Source organism: Patiria miniata, unplaced genomic scaffold (assembly GCF_015706575.1).
Source record: "Patiria miniata isolate m_02_andy unplaced genomic scaffold, ASM1570657v1 HiC_scaffold_5, whole genome shotgun sequence".
NCBI lineage: Eukaryota > Metazoa > Echinodermata > Asteroidea > Valvatida > Asterinidae > Patiria > Patiria miniata.
Window position 1 is genome coordinate 15,678,590 of NW_024037072.1, and position 20,288 is coordinate 15,698,877.

At 38.4% G+C, this 20,288-nt stretch overlaps 2 protein-coding genes across 2 annotated transcripts; both read right to left on the bottom strand.

The window, feature by feature from the left end:
• Positions 1 to 640: 640 nt before the first annotated feature.
• On the bottom strand, positions 641 to 11,278 carry LOC119740757 (stabilizer of axonemal microtubules 2-like). The gene is given in 5 exon segments (XM_038216165.1): positions 641 to 4,906; positions 5,876 to 5,896; positions 5,899 to 6,077; positions 7,220 to 7,393; positions 10,495 to 11,278. Coding segments are annotated over 5 exon segments (1,413 nt in total). The 5' UTR covers positions 10,533 to 11,278; the 3' UTR covers positions 641 to 3,905.
• Positions 11,279 to 12,009: 731 nt separating this feature from the next.
• LOC119740993 (proteasome subunit alpha type-4-like) lies at positions 12,010 to 20,283 on the bottom strand. Its single transcript, XM_038216538.1, has 8 exons — positions 20,128 to 20,283; positions 17,467 to 17,509; positions 16,620 to 16,782; positions 15,026 to 15,103; positions 14,788 to 14,876; positions 13,757 to 13,887; positions 13,188 to 13,311; positions 12,010 to 13,053 (listed from the first exon to the last, which is right to left on the bottom strand). The coding sequence occupies exons 1-8, from the start codon at positions 20,266 to 20,268 to the stop codon at positions 12,899 to 12,901; spliced, it is 924 nt and encodes a 307-aa protein (XP_038072466.1). The 5' UTR covers positions 20,269 to 20,283; the 3' UTR covers positions 12,010 to 12,898.
• Positions 20,284 to 20,288: the final 5 nt, after the last annotated feature.

Here is a 20,288-nt window from a genome sequence, read left to right on the forward strand (position 1 = left end):
GTGCAAACAAATAAGCCACATATTTTTTTTATAATTCTATTTATTTTATCTCTGTATTTCAGACCTTTGTCCACTAATTACATTATTTACAACACTTACTAATCAATACATTGTACAAGACAGATAAAAAGCGCACAATTATCACATTGAATTTCTGATGAGAAATTTACAAGTTTCTTTATCAGGAAATGCACATTTATCCTTGCCAGAGCTGTGATGTGTCAGTTTATTTTTAATTCACTTCAAAAGTATGGATGGTTTTGCATGTTACTTAAAACCTTATTTGATTCGTTCATGCCATGATGGCAGCTGCACAAGTGAAGCAACATTCCTTGGCCATATTTTCTGGTAGTATTTACCATGATTTCAGCAGTAAACATACATGAACTGGCACCACATCTGCTACTCCATCATTTGTGTACCACACACAGTAAAGCAGCTAACAAGATTACCAATAAAAACATGGGACAATTTCTAGAATACATGCAGTAGCAGCTGCTGCAAAGTACAGAAGGCTATACCTTTGCACATGCTGTAGAACACGAATATGTTAATACTCCTGTACCTTGTGAGCATGTATTTTGTGTAGATGAGCATACATGTGGACCCAAGCAAACATACTTGTAATAACAAGACAATCTGCCAACTCCTGTTATTCTGCTGTTTCTTTTCTCAAATTTCAGATTGTAATTGCAATTGTCATTCCAAAAAACGAACTCCAAAGCTTTTCTATTAAAAAAAAGTTGTATTATAATTGCATGCCCGTTTGGTATTTGAGGTCAGTTTTACAAGCTGATTGATATCCTCTGTACAATTTTTTTTTAAATTTTATTTTGGGATCTTCTTTTTCTCAGCAGTATTACTGGTAATATTGTGGCTAGCTTTGGTAATGGCAGTCACAACTGAGTCCAGTTTCATGAGCTATTGAACCAAAATAATATTACTCTGCGAGAAGATCAGCAGAGTACCGGTGACAAGCTAGAGCCATTACATGGCATTTTAGCTGGTAACCTGAATTGGTGATTAGCAAAATACATGCACTTCTGCACTTCATCTCCATGAAATAGTCTCCTGGTACGACTCAACATGCATACATAATTATGTACTATATGTTGAGTCATACCAGGCGACTATTTCATGCTGTACAACTTTGTGTAATATTATTGACATAAACAACATTTACACATGTTCTGAAATATTAAACAATGTCTAGAACTTGCATTCATATACAAATTTTGCTTTTCCAAATTTTTACAAATAAGTCTGTAACTTATTACAAGTATTTTTGCATGATTGGTTGTCATTTGCAAATGTACATTTATCTCAGTGCAATTTTGTTTGGTTTATTCATTCTTAGGACTTAAAAAAAACAAACCCACCTTGCAATATTCAGGGCCAGAGAATCTTTGTTTAAGACTTTTATAAAAACAAACGTTGAGATTTTGGTACGCTTGGTTCTTTTGGGTTGTTTTGGGAATGAGTTTTAAGTTACACGTTGGCACAAATTACATTTTAAAAAGAATAACTTTTTAAGTGCATTCTTTAAAATTATGCCATAAAAGGATAAAAAAAAAGGCATTAATGTTTATTGAACATTTATCTAATCTCTGGCATTTATGTAAGTGATACATCCAATCAAATTCTTTAAATTGTTTTTATTAATTTAACAATTGTAAGCATAGCTTTCTTTTGTACATAAGAGCAAATTTAGAAAAGAAGCACGCATTCTTTGGCGTTTCTACGCTAAGGCACTCGGGGCAGTTCGGAGTAGAAAAAGAGGCACTTTTTGCTCAATATACATTTATACACATACATTTATACACAATCTTTGTTTCTTCTTTTTTTTTTGAAAAAAAAAATGCATATTAAGATTTCCTTCTGCAATAAAATTCAATTGAACTTTTAAGAATTTGTTCTTTGATGTTGCATTAAAGATCTGCATAAAACACATCAATTACAAAAAAAGAATTCCTTTCTAAAAAATAGAATTCCTTGTTGGTAGAACACCTAAAGAAATTCCTTAAAAAGAATTCAAGTTGATTGCTTTCTGATTGAACTACATGTATTTAAAAGGGAAAAAATATTTACATTTGTATTACATGTACATGTATTAACTTAATCAAAGCTGCAGCTGTTTCATGTAATTTGAGTAGTGCTCACAAATATTCAGTTTTAATTGTCAACAATCAAGAACTCTGAATTGAGTTCCTACTATTGGCAAGTACCAATCAGCACAGACTAGGATACCCTGTCATTATTGAAGTATTACATTTGTAATATTGCATCTATTACAATTCATTCTATTTTGGTACAAACTAGATTATTTTGGCGTTCAAAATCAGATCTCACAAAAAGCGCTACTTTGCATAATGCTGTGGCGTACAGTGTATATTTAAATGTATGCATAATATACTTACATGACTGATAGAAAGAAATTGGGCCTTGAGTAAATACTAATTCTCGATCTTGAAATCTTAGATTTACATTGAACTCCCTTTACAGCACGATTGCTGGGTCTAATTAGAATACAAGAATGATTAAACAGCTTTCATTAAAGAATATCAGAGACAATCAGAATTATGAGAGTATTTTTCAGTTAATATGGTTAAACCATATGGGGTATTTGGTTTTATTTAATTCATCCATGGTTATAGCCGGCTTCTTTATACTGAGTTGAATGTAATACGTAAATGCTGGCTTATTTTTTATCAATACCTCACTGCTGCCTTGCCCTGTATGTAAATACTGCATAGTTGATCAAGAGTATATCCTATTAAATATATGAATCTGGTTCACTTAACTTTATATTATTCCAAAAAAATGGGGGGGGGGGGGGGGGTAGGGGAATATATCAGCATTTACTAATAAAGTCTACATATACACATGTAGGTCATATGAAAATCTTGTTTATCCAGCTGAGTTCAAATTTCATACATTATGTTACACATTTGTATGTTGATGCTAGCCTGCTAACGGCATCATGTTTTCAACAATGGAACAATGAAAAACGCCTGCAGGCTTCAAGCCGACATGTCAAGGATCATATTATCATCAGTGTATTGGTTGCCAAGCAACGTCAGGCACAGGCCAAAACAAAATTGTTGCTATATTTAACGTGTAGAATGATGAAAAGGTTGATTAAACTGGAGTAAACAAAATGTATCCTGATACTTGCTCAATTTGTTTGGCCTTTCAGACCCTTACAAAAGAAAGGTTCTTTTACGTACATTTATAGGCCGTAAGACAATCCACGCACCTGTAAACAAGCAGGCCAGATGGTTGTTGGGGTAACTGTAATGCATCCAACATGAGTGCAAAAAGCGTTTTTTTTTGTAGAAATTGATGTGTGACTGTTGAACTGTCACAGTGTTTGGTTGCGGGCAGCAATACTGAACTGAACTGATATAAATTTTGATTCATCATCAAAACACTTAACATTGATTTACATTCATCATTCAACATGGGTTAAATTAATTTAACAAAACTCAACACTTAACTTGTAGAATTTAATTTTTTGTTAACTCATTGGTCAAAAGTTCTTGAACAGGAAAGGAAAAATTGATAATTTTAAAATATTGCACTCTACTTTTGTTATACTGAACAAGGTCACAAGTGCCTCGTAATTGTCATAAAAAAAATAATAGATTGACTTGACATAACTGTTTTTTTTCGCAAAATTCTTTCGGATTCCACCCTATTTTTCAATTAAAAACTTTCCCCAACTTTCTCGGCAGCTTGTGACAATGTATACGAGATATCCTTACAAGTTATTTTTTTGCAGCTGTTTTACCTTTCATGGTTTCATGGACTTCTACTGAAGATCTTGCAAGCAACCTTCTTCAGGCTTAAATATAATCTGTGATGGATCTTATTTCCCTGACCATACCATGTAAGTTGTGATGATCTCATGCGTAGGTTGCCTGTTCAAGACTGATTTGCTGTTGTGGTGTCTTGATGACCCGCTCGGTCTCCCCGTTCCATGCGTTCTTCACCCAGACCTCGTGCCCCCTCTGGTCTCTCTGAGTGTACATGTACCCGCTAGCAGGCAGATTGATGGCAGGGCAAGGTGTCATCTCCTTTGCTGTGAAGTCCAGTTTGTAGAAAGTGCGGTCGTCAAATGGATCGCTGCTCTGTCGTGCGGTGCGATCGGGGCCCATGCTTCTTGCTGGCGTGGTGTGCTTTGGCACATAGTGGGCACGATAGTTGGTGGAACCTTCGAATGGGACTTCTGGTCGCTCGTACGGGCGCTGAGATGGGTCGCCTCGTCGCTCGGGCATGCTGTTCCACTTGCGGAAATCTGAATTGTAGTTGGTGCGGTCGTCGAACGGGACATCTGCTTTTCGCCCCTGTGAGACTGGACGCCGTGCTGAGGCCGGGCGAATCTTGTGCGGTTGGTAGGCCAACTTGTTGGTCGTGTACAGATCCATATCGCCAGCAGGTTTCTGGTACGTCTCGGGGACGTGGGCCTGGATGGGCCCGCAGTCCCACTTCTTGTAGTCTGACTTGAAGGTCGTGTTGTCTTCGAAAGGCAGGTCTGACTTCAGTGGGGTGGCGTCGGGTTTGAAGTTGTCCGAGCGGTACCCGTCCTTGTTGGTGAAATCGCGCTGGAATGTCGTCAGGCCGTCAAACTTGTGCGGGCTCTTCTGGTAGGTATCCAGCGGCCGTACGTGCCTGGCCTGTGGGGCGTGGGGGATGTACGAGACCTTGTGGCTGGTCTGGTCCTCAAAAGGCGCCTCTGATCGTTGCGTGTTTTCGGCTGGCCGTAGGCTCTGACGGGGATCAACCTTCTTGGGCTGGTAATCACGAGCGAATGTAGACAGGCCGTCAAAGGCTGCCGACGGGGGAACATAGCTGTGGTAGCCCTTGCCTTGGTCTTTAGTAGGCAAACTCCACCTGCGATAGTCATCTGCAGAAAGGGAAAAATCACACCTTGGTTTTTAGCACATTTTCCACTGCAATGTTCAAATTCCTACCCTATGTCATCCCTTAAAAATTGCTGTAGTTTGGGATTTCTACATGAGGCACTGAATTGCCTTAATTTAACTTACAGATCATCAAAACCGAAAAGGAAATCTTGAAGTTCACAAATAGTGTATCCTCACATGACATTTTCTTGTATGTTTTCAGCAGCTGACCTATCGCTGTTTGCAAGTTAGCCACGCCTCTTAGACAACCCTATATACGTTAAGTTTTGTTTGTCTCAGATTTTGCGCATTCTGCGTCCATTTGTACATCATGCAATTGAACAATATTTCACAAGCTGACGTTGACATGATTCTACCGCGATAGTTCAATTAAACCAAATTTTTAAATATTAAAAAAAAAAATTAAACTTCCAAACAAAACCCTTCGAAGATCAAACAAACACGGAATGGTTTCATACTTTTATTTTTCAAAGCTGCATGAGCTGGTAGTAACCAGTTTAGTTTGAAGTTAAATTTAGCATTTGAAATAAAATTTTAGATCACATCAACAGATGGTGAAATGACAGTCGAGCTACTAACCATTTACAACAGTCGACTGGATTTTGCACTGTAAGTGCATAACACTAGCTCAAAATTAATTGTGTACGGTTTGAGCAGGTTTTTTTACAAGTAATTTTGACCAATGCATACTGAGAACAAAATTTCAAATCCTCATTTTGTATAAATTTTTTTTAATTCTTCATACCTTAGGTCAAGAATTTTCTTAAAAACATGTACACTAAATATCTAATAATATAAACCCTAAGTCTGTTTGTATACGTTATGTCTAATTTTATCCTCTGCACCAACAAAAATGTCAACTTTGCATTTTGTATTTAAAAAAACTCCTTATAATGCCTTTAGATTTTAATCAACGAGATTTGTACTTTTGTAACGTCTTAACAACTCACCTGTGTATGTTGGGTTCCCCGGAATTGTCCCGTCGGCACGTGACGGGTGTGGTCGCCACGGAAACTCTTGACGGGCTCCGACTTGCGACCCGGGTAGTCCTTGGTGTAGGAGGTCAGATGGTCGACATCACCGCTGGGTCTGCGGTAGGGTTCCGGCTGATGGATCGGGGGACGGTTCGTCTCACGGGGGACAAAGTCCACTCTGAAAATATCCGGAAAAAAGAGAAAAGTTTGCGACTGTCCATATTCACAAGAAACTTTGGCAAACCAGGGTTCGACTTGAACTTTTTGTTCACTAGCCAGCCGGGCTACTGAAACAGACTCTTAACCAGCCTGCAGGCATTTTCACTAGACCGCATGTTCTTCTTTTATAGAGTGTCTCATTTATAAACAACAAAGAGCATACATCTTAAACATGTATCCTGAGGCAATCTTGTCACTGTTTTTAAGAAACAGATCTAATAATTTATCCCTAAACAGTTAATAAAATTAGACACAAATTGATACAGGTCTGCTTTTTGAATTTAATGATATATTTCTTCCTGTCCTTTCATCTTTGCCCAAGCCCAATAATTTCTGACTCGCCAGCCGGGCTACTCGAGGAATAGTTTGACTAGCCTGCTGCTGTTTTGACTAGCATTTGGCTAGCGGGCTACCGCTAAAGTCGAACCCTGGGTAAACCCTTTCCCAACTTGTGGAAAGTAAATCTAATATAAAAACATGGATAAACACAAATGATTGGCCGGAGCATGAATTGAACTTGCAACCTTTGGCTACACAACTTGGAAACATGTGAGAACCTAAATTTTGGCACCTCTTTATCACAACGACGTCTACTTTGAGCTTCCCCTCAAAAAGCTATCTTGCACCCCCAAAAAGTGGAAACTTTGAAGTTTTCTGAAAATTCATTCATCAACAAATATTCTTTTGGATTGGTTGTGCGAACACAGCTGTTGCTGGGATATATTTACAACAGTGGAGAACAGTTTTGTTTTATAAAGGGGTAACCGGGCATGCTGCAAAACTGACCAAGTGCTCGACTCAAAAGTCATTTTGAAAAAAATAAAAAATAAAACTTGGGACTTATATCCAATCAATATCCTAAAAATAATGGCAAAGAGAAATACATGTAAAATGGGCCTACTGAATTAAGACACTGTCTGTTAAACTGTCCATTTGAAAATTACTATTATTGCAGCAACAATAGTTACAAATTAAACTCTTCCTAGTATTGTTCTTCATAGTAACTGAATCTATTTCCAACCTCTCGCATTAGGGAGAGAATTTCGGGAGACAAGGGGTAGAACTAGAATCAGACAAGCCACAAGTTGACAAGGCTTTTACCTGTGGGTGGTGGCATCGGACATGGAGCCTGTCCCCTGGATCATCTGCTCCTGGGGCTTGAAACTGTCCCGCATCAGGTTGCCTGGATACGGCTTGTACTTGTTGGTGTACTCGGAGAGTACGCACGGCCCTTTGCTGACTGGGGCCTGAGGCCTGTGCGGGCATCGATGACGCCTGCGAAAAAAAAGACAAGGAAATAAAGTAAAGGAATTTTTTTATGAAGGTACATTTGCGAAGTTATTATACAAGTTTATTATTTTCAGATACTGTGCGCCTTACAAATGCTTTATTATAATTAAGTTTAAAAATTTGCTATTAAAACCATGAGACCAGCTCCTGTGGTTTTCAAAATTGTTGTCAGGTCAGTACTGTACAGTATAGCCCAACCACTGTGAAATTAGATGATGCTTGCTTGATAAACTGAACTACGAAGCTCAAATGTGTACATGTACAAAAAAATGTACATTTGTACACTGGATTGTTTTAATATTATAACTATTCTGTACAATGGAATTTGGTTAATTGTTGGATGAATAAACATACTGTGACAAGAAATTCTATATTGTTTTGGAATGTTTCCTTTTTCATGGTTTTTTGGCCGGTTTGGGCTGGGAAAGGGGTGATGTAAAATGTAATTGCAATTTAAATCAATTTGCAATATGGGTACATGTTTACACAGAAAAACACACCCTTAAAATTAGTATTTCTTAATTTTTACTCCTTTTTCAGTAACTTCACTTTTAAAATGCAGCCAGTTCACTTCACCCACTGCATCAACAAAACGGTTGCCAAGGCAACGCCACTATGGTTCATTATTGATACGCCATTGTAAAAAATTCATCCCTCCATGGTCAGGCGTTGCCGAGGGCAACAGTGGTGCCAGCTGATGAATGTGAGCCAGCAGACGGCAATTTCCTCGATATTGATTGTGGATGAGAACGACCTACCGAGCCTAATGAGCTGCGGCAATGAGAAATGAAAGGACCCACTCCAATAGATCAATTATCCAATTTAAATATCAAATTCTTTGTTCACGGAAGTATGATTTCTGAGAATTAATATTGGTTTTACATGTACGTTAGTTCCATATGAAACCTTGAGATCCGTATTATAAGATTAAACAATCTTTAAGAGTACTTTTATTGGTAAAAGAAAAATAGCACACATCATCTTCAATCTTGGGTCTATAGCCATGGTGTAGTTGATTTAACAGTTTTAACTAGCTTTTAAACAAACATTCACATTCTTATCATTTGTTAACTGCATAACTACACACAGCAGCACACATCTGAGGCTTAATCAAATAAAATAAAAAAATTAAAAAGAAAAAAAAATACAAATATTTGAATCATTAGCAACGGTGCTAATTCTATGAGCCCATTAATGGCAATTATTTGTTCGGCTGACAAGGTTGGCCAATACCTTTTGCCGCGGCGTTACCCCTGTGCAAACACTATATGACAATCAAGTGGTACTTTTACATTATGCAAAGCTGTATTCAAGCCCACAAAGGCAATCATGGTGACAGTTGCGACTGAGAGAGTGGATTTTTTTTTAACCATCAGGAAAGGGGTACAGAAGGCATACAATTGTACATTCACTTTTGTCACCAGAAGGGCTTGACATTTTTGTTCAAAGTAGCCAGAATCTGTCTAAAAAACAAAAATCTGACATAAACATCAGGCCAAAAAAAAAAAAAAAAAATGGGTTTCTGGTCAGACCGAAGTTCCGGAATTGATGCGGCAACGCGTTTTTTGGGTGTTTTTTTTTTTTCAAGCTTGTATTGTACAGACAAGGTGGGTACTATTTTGCTTTTTTTGTGTCCTCATTATACATTGGTGTCCTCCATAATTTGCCTTGGTGCCCTTTATCATTTGCCTTGGTGCAATTTCCCCATTCCTTGGTGCTCCTTGGTACAAAAATTTGAGGAGGGGCGGCAATAGAGGGCGCTGTTGTAGCTTCCGTGTTAATTTGAAAAAAAGAAAAGAAGGTTGACGCGCATGATTAAAATCGATGCGCGCGCTGACCAGAGACACGAGTATATTTTTTTTTTTGCCTAAGGAAATCTATTTCTCTTCTTTTGGAGAGGTCGTTCATAAGAGGAAAATATCTCATGACATATCTTAAGTCATTCCACTTTCATCACAAATTTTTCTCACAACAAATAGGTGTGAATCCAACATTGAGAAATTCCAACAGTCTTTCTGACCGTGTCTTTTCTTTTCAATAGCCACATTATTTTCTTCAATCATTGACTCTAAAGTGGATGAGTTTATTTGAGTTAAAAGGCGGCATATGTGCTGCTCTTTGAACTATTAAGTAGTAAGATCAAGCACTGTGATAGCAACCTTTGGCATGGGTGTACTGTTCTGTGTTCATGTCAGCCAGACAAAACAGCAATTTATTTTGCAACAGTGACCCTTGCACTCTGGAAGTATGAGAAATTGGCGTAACTAGCCTCACACGACAGGTGTGTTTTAGCTTCAAATGAAAAACTGTGCTCAGCATAAAACACCAGCAGAATTGATGTAGTTTTACATGGCATTTGCCCAAAATGCATTGTTCTGTCCACAATCACCATGATCACTGCTTCATTTCCATTAACTTATTTACATACGCTGGGAAAAATAGAATTAGCATAAATAGAATTATAGCCTACAAATAACATTTCGATTAATAGTTTGAGAAAATCTAGGAAATCTTTGGACAAAACGTCTGACATGTCCAAGACTAATCCAAGTTCAAGACAACGCAACCCAATTCCAAAGTTTTCTATAAATTCTGTTATGATTTTCATTTTGATAGAACGACAAATTACACGTAAAATCCAAACTTGTGAAAGCAATAAAACACATTTGTGTTTTGGATTGTTGAGTGTTGACGAATCGTTTGTATGTTGGTCGATAACTTACAAGAAAGCAAAAGCTTGCCAACCATTTAATTCAATCATTGAGGAAGGAACACAAATGTCCAAGTTATAAATGTTTGATTATCAAATCAATTTTTAATGACCTTTTTCCCCGTCAGTCGTGCAGTTTTTCTTAGAAACCATAGCATAAGAACAAGCTACGATGGGTCTTATAATATTTGTTTTAACAATTCATCAACAACATAATCAGCTTAGCAACAATATAAAACAATTCAAAGGCAAGTCAAGTCAAAGAAGTAGGTCCAACGGAATTCTTAACATTTTTATATCCTTCAGAACACATCAATGATCAAGACTTCAAGTTAAGGAAATACATGTAGTGAGTGAATCATTATCATATGCTTACCCGCAAGTGCAAATCTGGCAAATGCATTGTTTCGTCATCTTGGTCCCGTTTAGAAAGGACCAATTTCTCTTTCCTCCCTCGGGAAAATGTGAAAAACTTCTTCAAAAATCCTCCAAATTCACGTAGTACGAGCATGTACGAGTTGCCTTCGTGCAACAAAATCAGTCTTGACCGAAGTATCGCTGGCATGCCATGTGTTGTTTAGCCGACGACGCGAACAACGCGAAAAGCAAAGAGAGCAAGAGAGTGAAATCAACACCGGCTGGTCGTCAAGCCAACGACAAAATAAATTATTAACTACGAAGGCGGAGCTATCGGGTCAAACCTATGACACCATTCATTGATTAGCATGCAACTGTGCACGGTGGGCGGGATTTGATATTTATTTCCTACTTATTTGCATATAAAATTGATTGATTGATGTGTCTATGGTAGGTTCCATTATACCAAAGGGGGTTGTACGCGCAAAGTAGATTTTGCGGTTTCGCCAGAACGACTAAATTAAACAAATTGTAACTTGGCATAACTACATTTAAGCAATTATTTAATGTTTTCAGTTTCAATTAGTTCATTGTACCTGTTGGTGATTTTTATTTGGGTTATTTTTATGTACAGCGGCACCTATCCATTATTGGAACAATCAAGCAAAAGGCGCCCTCGAGTATTATTGTTTGTCACTGTGTTAGACTTGATTCCAGTCTTTTTTTCTTTGAAAGTTCTATGCGGCGGCTTCGCCCTTACCAACCTAACCACCGCGTCATTCGACAAACGTATGTTCATATAAAACGTAGAAAGAATATTGATTTTGTTTAAAGGGGCATTACGGCCTGGAATGCACCCAATTGGGCTACAAAACACGTTTTAAACGAAATGATATTAAATAGAATGAACATTTAAAAGTAGAATATAAATATCCACAAAACCATCCTTTAAAAACAGGGCGTTTTTGTGTTATTCTTGAGAGCACCATGCAAGAACGAATTTTGGGGGTCACAATTTTGTCCCCCAAAAATCAAGCTGTTCAGTGCTAGTTGTGATCTAGCCGCACAGAGATTCGATCGCACTATGCGGACATGTAAGAAACAACATTGGTAGGCTGCATCGAATAGACAACTTAAAATACGTATGGGTATGCCACAAAATGTCCATCGCGTCCGATGTAAACAACCAGGTTTTGTTCGTCTTTTCTCAGGAACGGTAAGACATTAGGTTTGAACTTTTGTTTCCTTTCAACCAGATCTCTGAAATTGTATAAGTAAACAATCCAAAACATAAAATTTCGGGAATTTTAGGACGTAATACCCCTTTAAATCAGTTATAAATACCCATAAACTGTGAAGTCACATGTGTGCTCATTTTTGTACACACAAAAATTGGTAGTCAATACTGAGGTAATGGGTTTATATATTATGTACTTGAAGTCCATGTACAATATGGGCCAAAAATTCATTTATCAAAGGTTGTATCCATGGCAACCCATGAATGTTAGAGGACAAATGACTAGGTTTTGACATTTATCCATGTCACATACAAAATTTTCAAAGCAAGCACTTTGTTCCCTGACAAACCAAAATGTACATTCAAACTACCAAATGAAAACAACGCATTCATGCAAAATGCTATTAAATTCTAGACGTAAAGGGGTGTATTTTATATTTTCATTTCAAAAACAAAAAGTGACTATCCTCAATACAGAAAGAATAACAGTATTTTTAAAATTACACATTGTAGCTTTTTGTAGTTACAATGAAAAACTCCATTTATTACCATGTAATGACACATTTGAAAGTTCTGCACATTTATGGAATTCAGACTCACTCTAAAGAAAAATGAGCAGAAAATACAGAAATACAAAAAATAATGTGAACAAAACTGACTTATTCTGGCTACTTCTCTATTTTCAATGCACTACACATGTAGGTGTTTTCTTTGCAAAATGACATTTTTGACAAAAAGAAATAAAAAATATTCAAACAGAGGCAATATCGGAGTAAGACAAACGACAAATATCTGGATTACCGTGAAAGCATTAACCCTAACCTCCAAGATTCTTCAAAATGGATCTGGAATTTTTTGGGGTTTTGTAGGAATAAGGAAGATAGAACCAAGCCCTACTTCTTCCAACTTGAACGTTAAAGTTCACCAGTCCACACTGATCAAATTTGGAGAATCAGGGAAGATTTCTCTAAAAATGCCTAGGGAGTTAGGGTAAGTTAAGTGTCTTGTCCTGTTTTCATAAAACATGACATACATGAAGGCTGTAATGCAATGCTTGCCAGCAATGCTTCAAAATGTCACAGGCAGTCCGTAGTGTTGAATATTTTGTGGACTAATAATAAAAGTAACTTTATGAGAACAGAAGGCAATTAACAGTCACAGATCACAGAATGAACATCGGTTGTTTTTATGATGAGGAGGATTTGTCTTTCTCCTTCTTCTTCTCTGCTTCAATCTTCGCCTCAGCTTCTTCGTACTGTTTGATGGCTGCCTGCAGCTCACTCAGCGGTAGGATTTGGATCTTCGTCTTGTTGTCCTCCCGTGTTAGCGTGGCTATTTCGACTGAAACAAAACAAAGAATAATGAAAGTAATATTGCACTTGTATTAAGCAAATTGTACTAAGCTTGAAAAAAAAATATCAACCGATACGTCACATCTACAAAAAACAGTCGAGGGACTTTTTCATCACAATTACTTTTCTCTGGTGTGATCTTGGTCATGTCCAGTGTTTTGCTGAGAGTCTTCAGAGCCAGTTGCAGTCCTGCCTTCAAATCCACCCCTTCTTGTTTATATTCCTGTTTCAGTAAGGATACTGCTGCCTATATTCAAAAAGGAAAATATAAATAGTAACAAGATGAAAAGCAATGAAATAGGAATGACTCTTTTTTATGACTCATTTTGGAAGAAAAAAAAGCTAGTCACAATCAGTCATATCTCATTTCTTGTAAGCACTGCGACTAGTCAATTTCAATCAGCGTGAAATAATGCAACCATTACTCAACAGCTGGCAACAGTAACAGCCAGTCAATCCTGCTTTATGTAGGTGCAGAGCTCGTAACTGTTAAAAAGAGTGACTTGATTGAGCGAAGAGAGCTTTGTTCAACTTGTCAGTAAGACTAGCAGGTTTAAGTTAATTGCAGGCATTGGGTTCCGTAGGATTCGGCAGCCACCACCCCTCTCCTGTTGTTGGAATTTGTTGGGTTAAGTAGGTTGCCTGACAAAAATATTAAGGGGGTTAGGTCACAGGTTATAACTTGAACTTACTGCACTGTTGTTTCCGATACACGTCGCCTTCCAGCCGCCGTAGTTGCCGCTCGGGTCGCTCTGGTAGAGCTGGAAACCGTAGTGCTTGTCCCATCCCATGTACAGGATGGATACACCAAACGGCCTCTTGCCTGCAATATGTCACAGAGGAGTTGTACTGAATTAGTCTCCTCTTATTGTAATGGCTATTCACATTAAAACTCGCGACATCTTTACAGTTAATAAGGCAACAGTGCAGTTTGCAGACAACGTTAATTACGAGATCACCCTTGTTATATGAATTAACCCCAACCCTCCAGGGTATGTTTCCTAGAACCCTGCCAAACATAGCAACATGCAACACTTGACTATAAAGTGACAAGCCTGCCAAATGTAGCAAGATCCATCAGGGGAAAAGTCTCAAGGCCACACTGCCTCAGAGTCTGTGGTCACCGCACGCAGCAGGATACAACTGTGGCATTGTTCAATGGGACTAGCTCTCATTGTTTCAGAGCTGGCCATTCATGCACTGGTGTTGGTAGCTGAATGCATCTAAGTGCACCAGTTCTTTTCCACCTGATGCACTGTGTTGCATCTGGCAAGGTTAGGGTTAACAAACGAAAAGAGCAAATATACTTATTCTTGACCTAAGGGTAAAAAAAGTTACTTATACGAGCTGACTTTGAAGCAAAGCGATTGATACGGCTTCCCTTTGAAAATTATTTGTAATTTTGTATACTTCTACTATTGTTTTTAACAGTCAATTCAAAGCATATGGGTCTACAGACGTCCTGTCAATAGAGTTGTAATAAAATCCTGTCAATAGAGTTGTAATAAAATCTTGTCAACTGTAAGTCAATCACAACTTGAACCACAAGTCAGATAACGAAGGATGAATTATAACAAAGGAAAGCCTTTGCCACAGTTTATTGGAATAGCTTGCCATGCAAGACTGGATGACTTATGCTTGGCTTATGACCGACTTGTGATTGACTCATGAGGACTCGACTACAACTCATTCAATATAGGGAGGCATTAGACTTGTTCCTTACCTCCGGCCTGTGTGTAGAACTGTTTGATGTCACATAACGTGCTGACCAGCTGCTCACATGGCATGGACTCTTGGTACTGGAGTAAGTATCTAAGAGGAAAACAAACAGCAAGAGGTGAGTATGGGGTTAGCCAGCAAGCATGAGCTTTTAACTACACATTGGACATTTGGAAATTGTGCAGTTATACAAATGTTTCAAAGATGAAACCAATAATTTGATTAAAGTCAATATATCTTACCTTTGTGCTATGAGTCGGAGTTCATTTGTGAGGACATTTGCATCTGAGGTGATCCCTGATACACTGCAGGCCATATTACTGAAGAAAACATTTTTATCAAATGATATATTTTAGTTTATTTTACAAACGAAATACAAAGGAACTTTAAAAACAGTCAAGCAGAAGAGCTTAGTCCTAAACTTCTTCCCATCCAAAAAAAATCCACATTGCAGTTTCTTTGGAGGATTAAGATTGTATCTATATTGAAATTTCCATTGATTTTTCGTTTCCTTTAATTGATTTATTTCATCAATCTTTTGCATGTAAAATGCCAAATTGTAGTTTAACTTACAAGAATTCATCGCATTGAAAAGTTACTTTAACCCTAACCTTCCCAAATCCTCCAAAATGCTCTTTGCAAAATGGAGGATTTTGCAGGTTTTTGTTGCCGTATGGCAAAAATGTGTGGCTGATTTTGGAGGATGCGCTGTGTCAGGGTCTTAGGCCAGACCTTGTGTTGTTATGCTCAGCCGTGCATAAATTTAGGCCTAGATTATACTTGAAATCCTCCCCACTGCTCCAGGATGTCACTGGCTCTGCCTCAACATATTGACAGTGATTGCTGGAGGATTTTGCAGGATTGAGGCAGTGGTCACCTCTCCAAGGACCACATTCAAGAAATAATAGATTATTTTGGAGGATTGAGGTTGTATGCAACTTTTACATTAAGGCAGTTTGAGGATTTTGCAGGATTGAGGTTGCATCCTTGCAAAAATGTCTAGGGAGTCGCGTTTAAACAAACTACTGAGAAAAAAAATACACTAAAATTACTTAGCAGATTGATTCATTTAAAGAAAAGGACTGAAAATAACCAAATAAGAATAGGATCAACCTATGCAGGCATGCAACTTGGAAGAAACAAAAAACGAGGAAACTCCAATCTTTACAAGACTTTGTACAGTGTTTTATAATGTTTAATGGCATAAGTGTGAAGTTAAAAACGAGGAAATCAGCTGATCCGAGGAAAAGTTGCATGCCTGCCTATGCAATTAAACTCCAAAACCTCCAATGACTGGTAAAAGGAATAGTTATTAACTGTTAAAATGGGAGGCTAAAACCCCTTAAAACTTTTTGAAAACCAGGCTTAACCCTTACCCTACTAGACCCTCCAACGCATGCCAATATGTGCCTCAAGAAAATCTCCTATGTTTTTTGCATGGCCCTCCAATATCTGCCATGTCATTTCAAGGGTAACTGGACAGGCACTCCAATACATGCCACAGAGAACAATGAGAGTCCTCTGATAACAAAGTGAGTGCCCCCAGCTGGTCAGTATCAGGTACCCTCCAGGGCCTCCAACTCCTGCCAATTGGAGCCTTCACTGTTAAGACAAACTATCTGCCAATAAACTGCAGCTGGAGGGCATTGGCATAACCAACTGACATGCAGTAAACTACCCTCAGAGAGTAAGGGTTAATAGTGCAATATGTACATGTACATGTATGCCAGTATCGGAAAACCCTGTATGCCTTCACTGCTCAAGGCAGGGAATATGCAGGAATGGCATACATATTGCACTATTGAATGCATCCCAGATGATATAAGGATTGCTTACTCATAGAGTTTGTAGATCTTGTCGGAGAAGACAACCTCGTCCAGCAGCTTGTGTGTGTTCCGTCTCTCTGCGGCCAGCAACACGCCGTCTGATGCTAGGATACCCAGGGAGGTTCCCGCGTGGCCAATGGCCTCCATCGCATACTCCACCTGATACAATCGCCCTGGCAACGATAAAACAAATCACATGAGTATGTGAGATTTCGAAAATCTATGTTGTGGTTTCAAACTCACACTGCTTATGGGGTGAAGTTTCAAAGTTTTACATATAATGGTGTTAATTGTCTGAACTAATTAAGGTAATAATTTTTGTTTGTGAAAAACTAACTTTTGCAATATTTCTATTGAACATTATCACAACAGTTTCAGTTTATCCACTTTTGCTCAAAGTATTATTTCAAATCGATGTGTGTCTATTTCATGCTCTGACTTTTAAGACTTCCTCCTCCGTTTTCCTCTGAATGTGCATTTTCTAGCAGGCTACCTGTAAATAATGCCAAAAAAAAAAATTGTTCTGCTTCCGGTTACCCTACCCTAAATTTTGTGGGGGAAAAATGAGGAAGAAAAACCCGAAAACCATCTATTACTGCCCTTTTCCCTTGACTACACGTAGACACCTTCATATGATCGTACACAAAAAAAAATCGCCAAAATAATTTTTTTTACCTACCTACCTACCCTATTTTCAAATGCCATGTAATCAGAAGCAGAAGTTTTTTTTTTTTTTTTTTTTTTTTTGGCTGTAGCGGTCTACAAAAATGGATATTATTTCTGAGCAATACTCATTTACCAGGTAATGCTACCATCCCTGGACATACTGACAAGAAAATCGTTGTAATATATTTTACCTTCTGGCGAAAAGATGGTCGTCCTGGAATCATATCTGCGAGACTGTTGACAGGAGAAAGTAATGGAAAAGGTATATCACATATAAAAAAAAAGACGCACAGTTGTAGTTCTTTACACGTCACACATGACGTCATGAGTGACATATAGCAGGCTACGCTTTATAAAACAATACAGTAATTGAAATGGGGGGGGGGGGAGGCGGAGACTTGTAGTGTAAGAAATAAAACAAACATCAAACCCACATTCCCCCAACAACAAAAAAGGAAAAGAACAAAGGAGAGAAAGAGAAAAAAAGTAAACAAAAAAATTCAAAACCACAACAAAACCATAAGACTGGTGTCACTTTATGTAAATCACACACTAATTTTTTAGTAACTGATATCTAGATCCTCTTCAGACCTCACAGTCATTCTAAAGATTCGATATTTACCAAATGTAAAAACAAAGAAGAATTTTAAGAAAAACAAGTCAGGTGTGTTTACAAACACAAATGCCCCGCAACCGTGACAGTTCCCATGACATAACACCACTCTTTTAACATCAAATTACATGTACCTTGGTCACATGGAACATTCATTGACAGCATTAGTGTCTTCTGTAGGTTTTATATGAATTAATCCCTAATCCCTATGATCTCAGAATAAATACATGATTTCTATTGTTTTAGCCACTGTGAACTTGACCATTGACCTTTTGGCCCCAAATTCAATAGGCTTGTTAGGATTACCAAGAACAATCCACAAACCAAATTTGAAGTTCATATGTTAAGTATTTCTCAAGTTATCGCGCTGACAAGATTTCTATTGTTTTAGCCACTGTGAACTTGACCCTTGACCTTTTGGCCCCAAATGCAATAGGCTTCTTAGGATTGCCAAGAGCAATCCACAAACCAAATTTGAAGTTCACATGTAAAGTATTTCTCAAGTTATCACGCTGACAAGATTTCTATTGTTTTAGCCACTGTGAACTTGACCTTTGGCCTTTTGGCCCCAAATGCAAAAGGCTTCTTAGGATTGCCAAAAACAATCCACAAACCAAATTTGAAGTTCACATGTAAAGTATTTCTCAAGTTATCGCGCTGACAAGATTTCTATTGTTTTAGCCACTGTGAACTTGACCTTTGGCCTTTTGGCCCCAAATGCAAAAGGCTTCTTAGGATTACCAAGAACAATCCACAAACCAAATTTGAAGTTCATATGTTAATTATTTCTCAAGTTATCGCGCTGACAAGATTTCTATTGTTTTAGCCACTGTGAACTTGACCTTTGGCCTTTTGGCCCCAAATGCAAAAGGCTTCCTAGGATTACCAAGAACAATCCACAAACCAAATTTGAAGTTCATATGTTAACTATTTCTCAAGTTATCGCGCTGACAAGATTTATCCGGACACACACACACACCCACACAGTCGTTTTTTGCTATGCTTCCGAGGATTGGCTTTGTGTTTTCCTTTGTCCCTGTAATAAACACTCTCCCATAGACTAAGCACACAAACCTGCGTTCAAGGACAATAGGCACCTTCCTTCGAGGATCAATGGCCCCTTTGTGCTCCTTTTGTTGTCTGTCCTCAGGCGTAATGCCATGCAGGAACACCCACCCACACACCCACCCACACACCCACCCACGGAAGGACAAGGCGGAAACAGTATGCCCCTTCGGCTTCGCCGCGGGGCATAAAAACAAAGCGGAAACAGTATGCCCCTTCGGCTCGGGGCATAACAAAACGGGTGTCGGACGCTTCGCCCCATTTCCACGTCGCCCCACGCCACTTCGCCCCTAACCACTTCGCCCCATCTCCGCTTCGCCCCATGCCCACTTCGCCCCATCCCCGCTTCACCCCATCCCCACTTTGCCCCATCCCCACTTTGCCCCATGTAGAATGGTTCCTCCAAGAGTGAAATTAGGATGTCAAAGGTATTGTCGTTCTCAGATAAGTGGGAGACGGGTTGGTATAGCCGGGTTGGGAACAAAGTTGGATCTTTTACTTCACTGAGCTTTTTTTCTCGGTAGGGGAGAGTGATAGCTTGAGAGGTTGGTTATGAATTGTTCATTTGGTGGGCTAATTCTTTCCGTTGGTTAGCAATTAGTGAATCTGTTGGACTTGTTTTTAAGCCAATAAAATAGATGAGATTTTTGTTTACATGTAACGGCTGGGGCGAAGTGGGGATGGGGCGAAGTGGGGATGGGGCGAAGTGGTTAGGGGCGAAGTGACATGGGGCGACGTGGAAATGGGGTGAAGTGTCTGACATTCAACAAAACAATTTACATGATCATGACGATAAAACAATTAACAAATTAATTAATCAAATTTAATAATAATATTTTCAGGGCTACTTTTATTAGTTGTATTTGTATTCACAGAATGTATAAATCTTAAGTGAAACAAACCAAAGTATTATGTTTTCAGTCTCAGACTAGACCTGCACAATGTCATATGCACAACTCCAGCTTGTGCTATGACAATGCAAAATTTCAATGTTAAAACTTTCTAACACGCGTGATTCAATTTTAGCTATTTCTTTTCAAACAACAGCCTTCTTACAACCCCATCCAATGTTCTTTACACCAAGTAAGAACTCAGTTTTTAACCCGTCTTTTCTGTTTTGCAAATAATATCACGTTCATGGTAAAAATCAGATTTTTCCTCCCGTGCCACTTACCATTTTCTGCCGGTTCTTGATTTTACCTACAATGCATCTCTTTCGTATGTTTGCTGTACCAGTCAATTTCTCTACTCCACTCAGCAAAAAGTGCGATTGTATAGCCCAATTGGGCTTGATCAGCGTGTTAATCTGACACATTTTAACAACGTCTTCAACGA

Bases quoted from the DNA above. Each gene is read 5' to 3' on its own strand.
- LOC119740993 (XM_038216538.1), bottom strand. From the start codon at position 20,268: ATGTGTCAGATTAACACGCTGATCAAGCCCAATTGGGCTATACAATCG. The intron at 17,510-20,127 runs GTAAGTGGCACG...TCCTGTCAACAG, and splicing joins TCAAGAACCGGCAGAAAATG to TCTCGCAGATATGATTCCAG. The intron at 14,877-15,025 runs GTAAGATATATT...TTTTCCTCTTAG, and splicing joins CTCCGACTCATAGCACAAAG to ATACTTACTCCAGTACCAAG.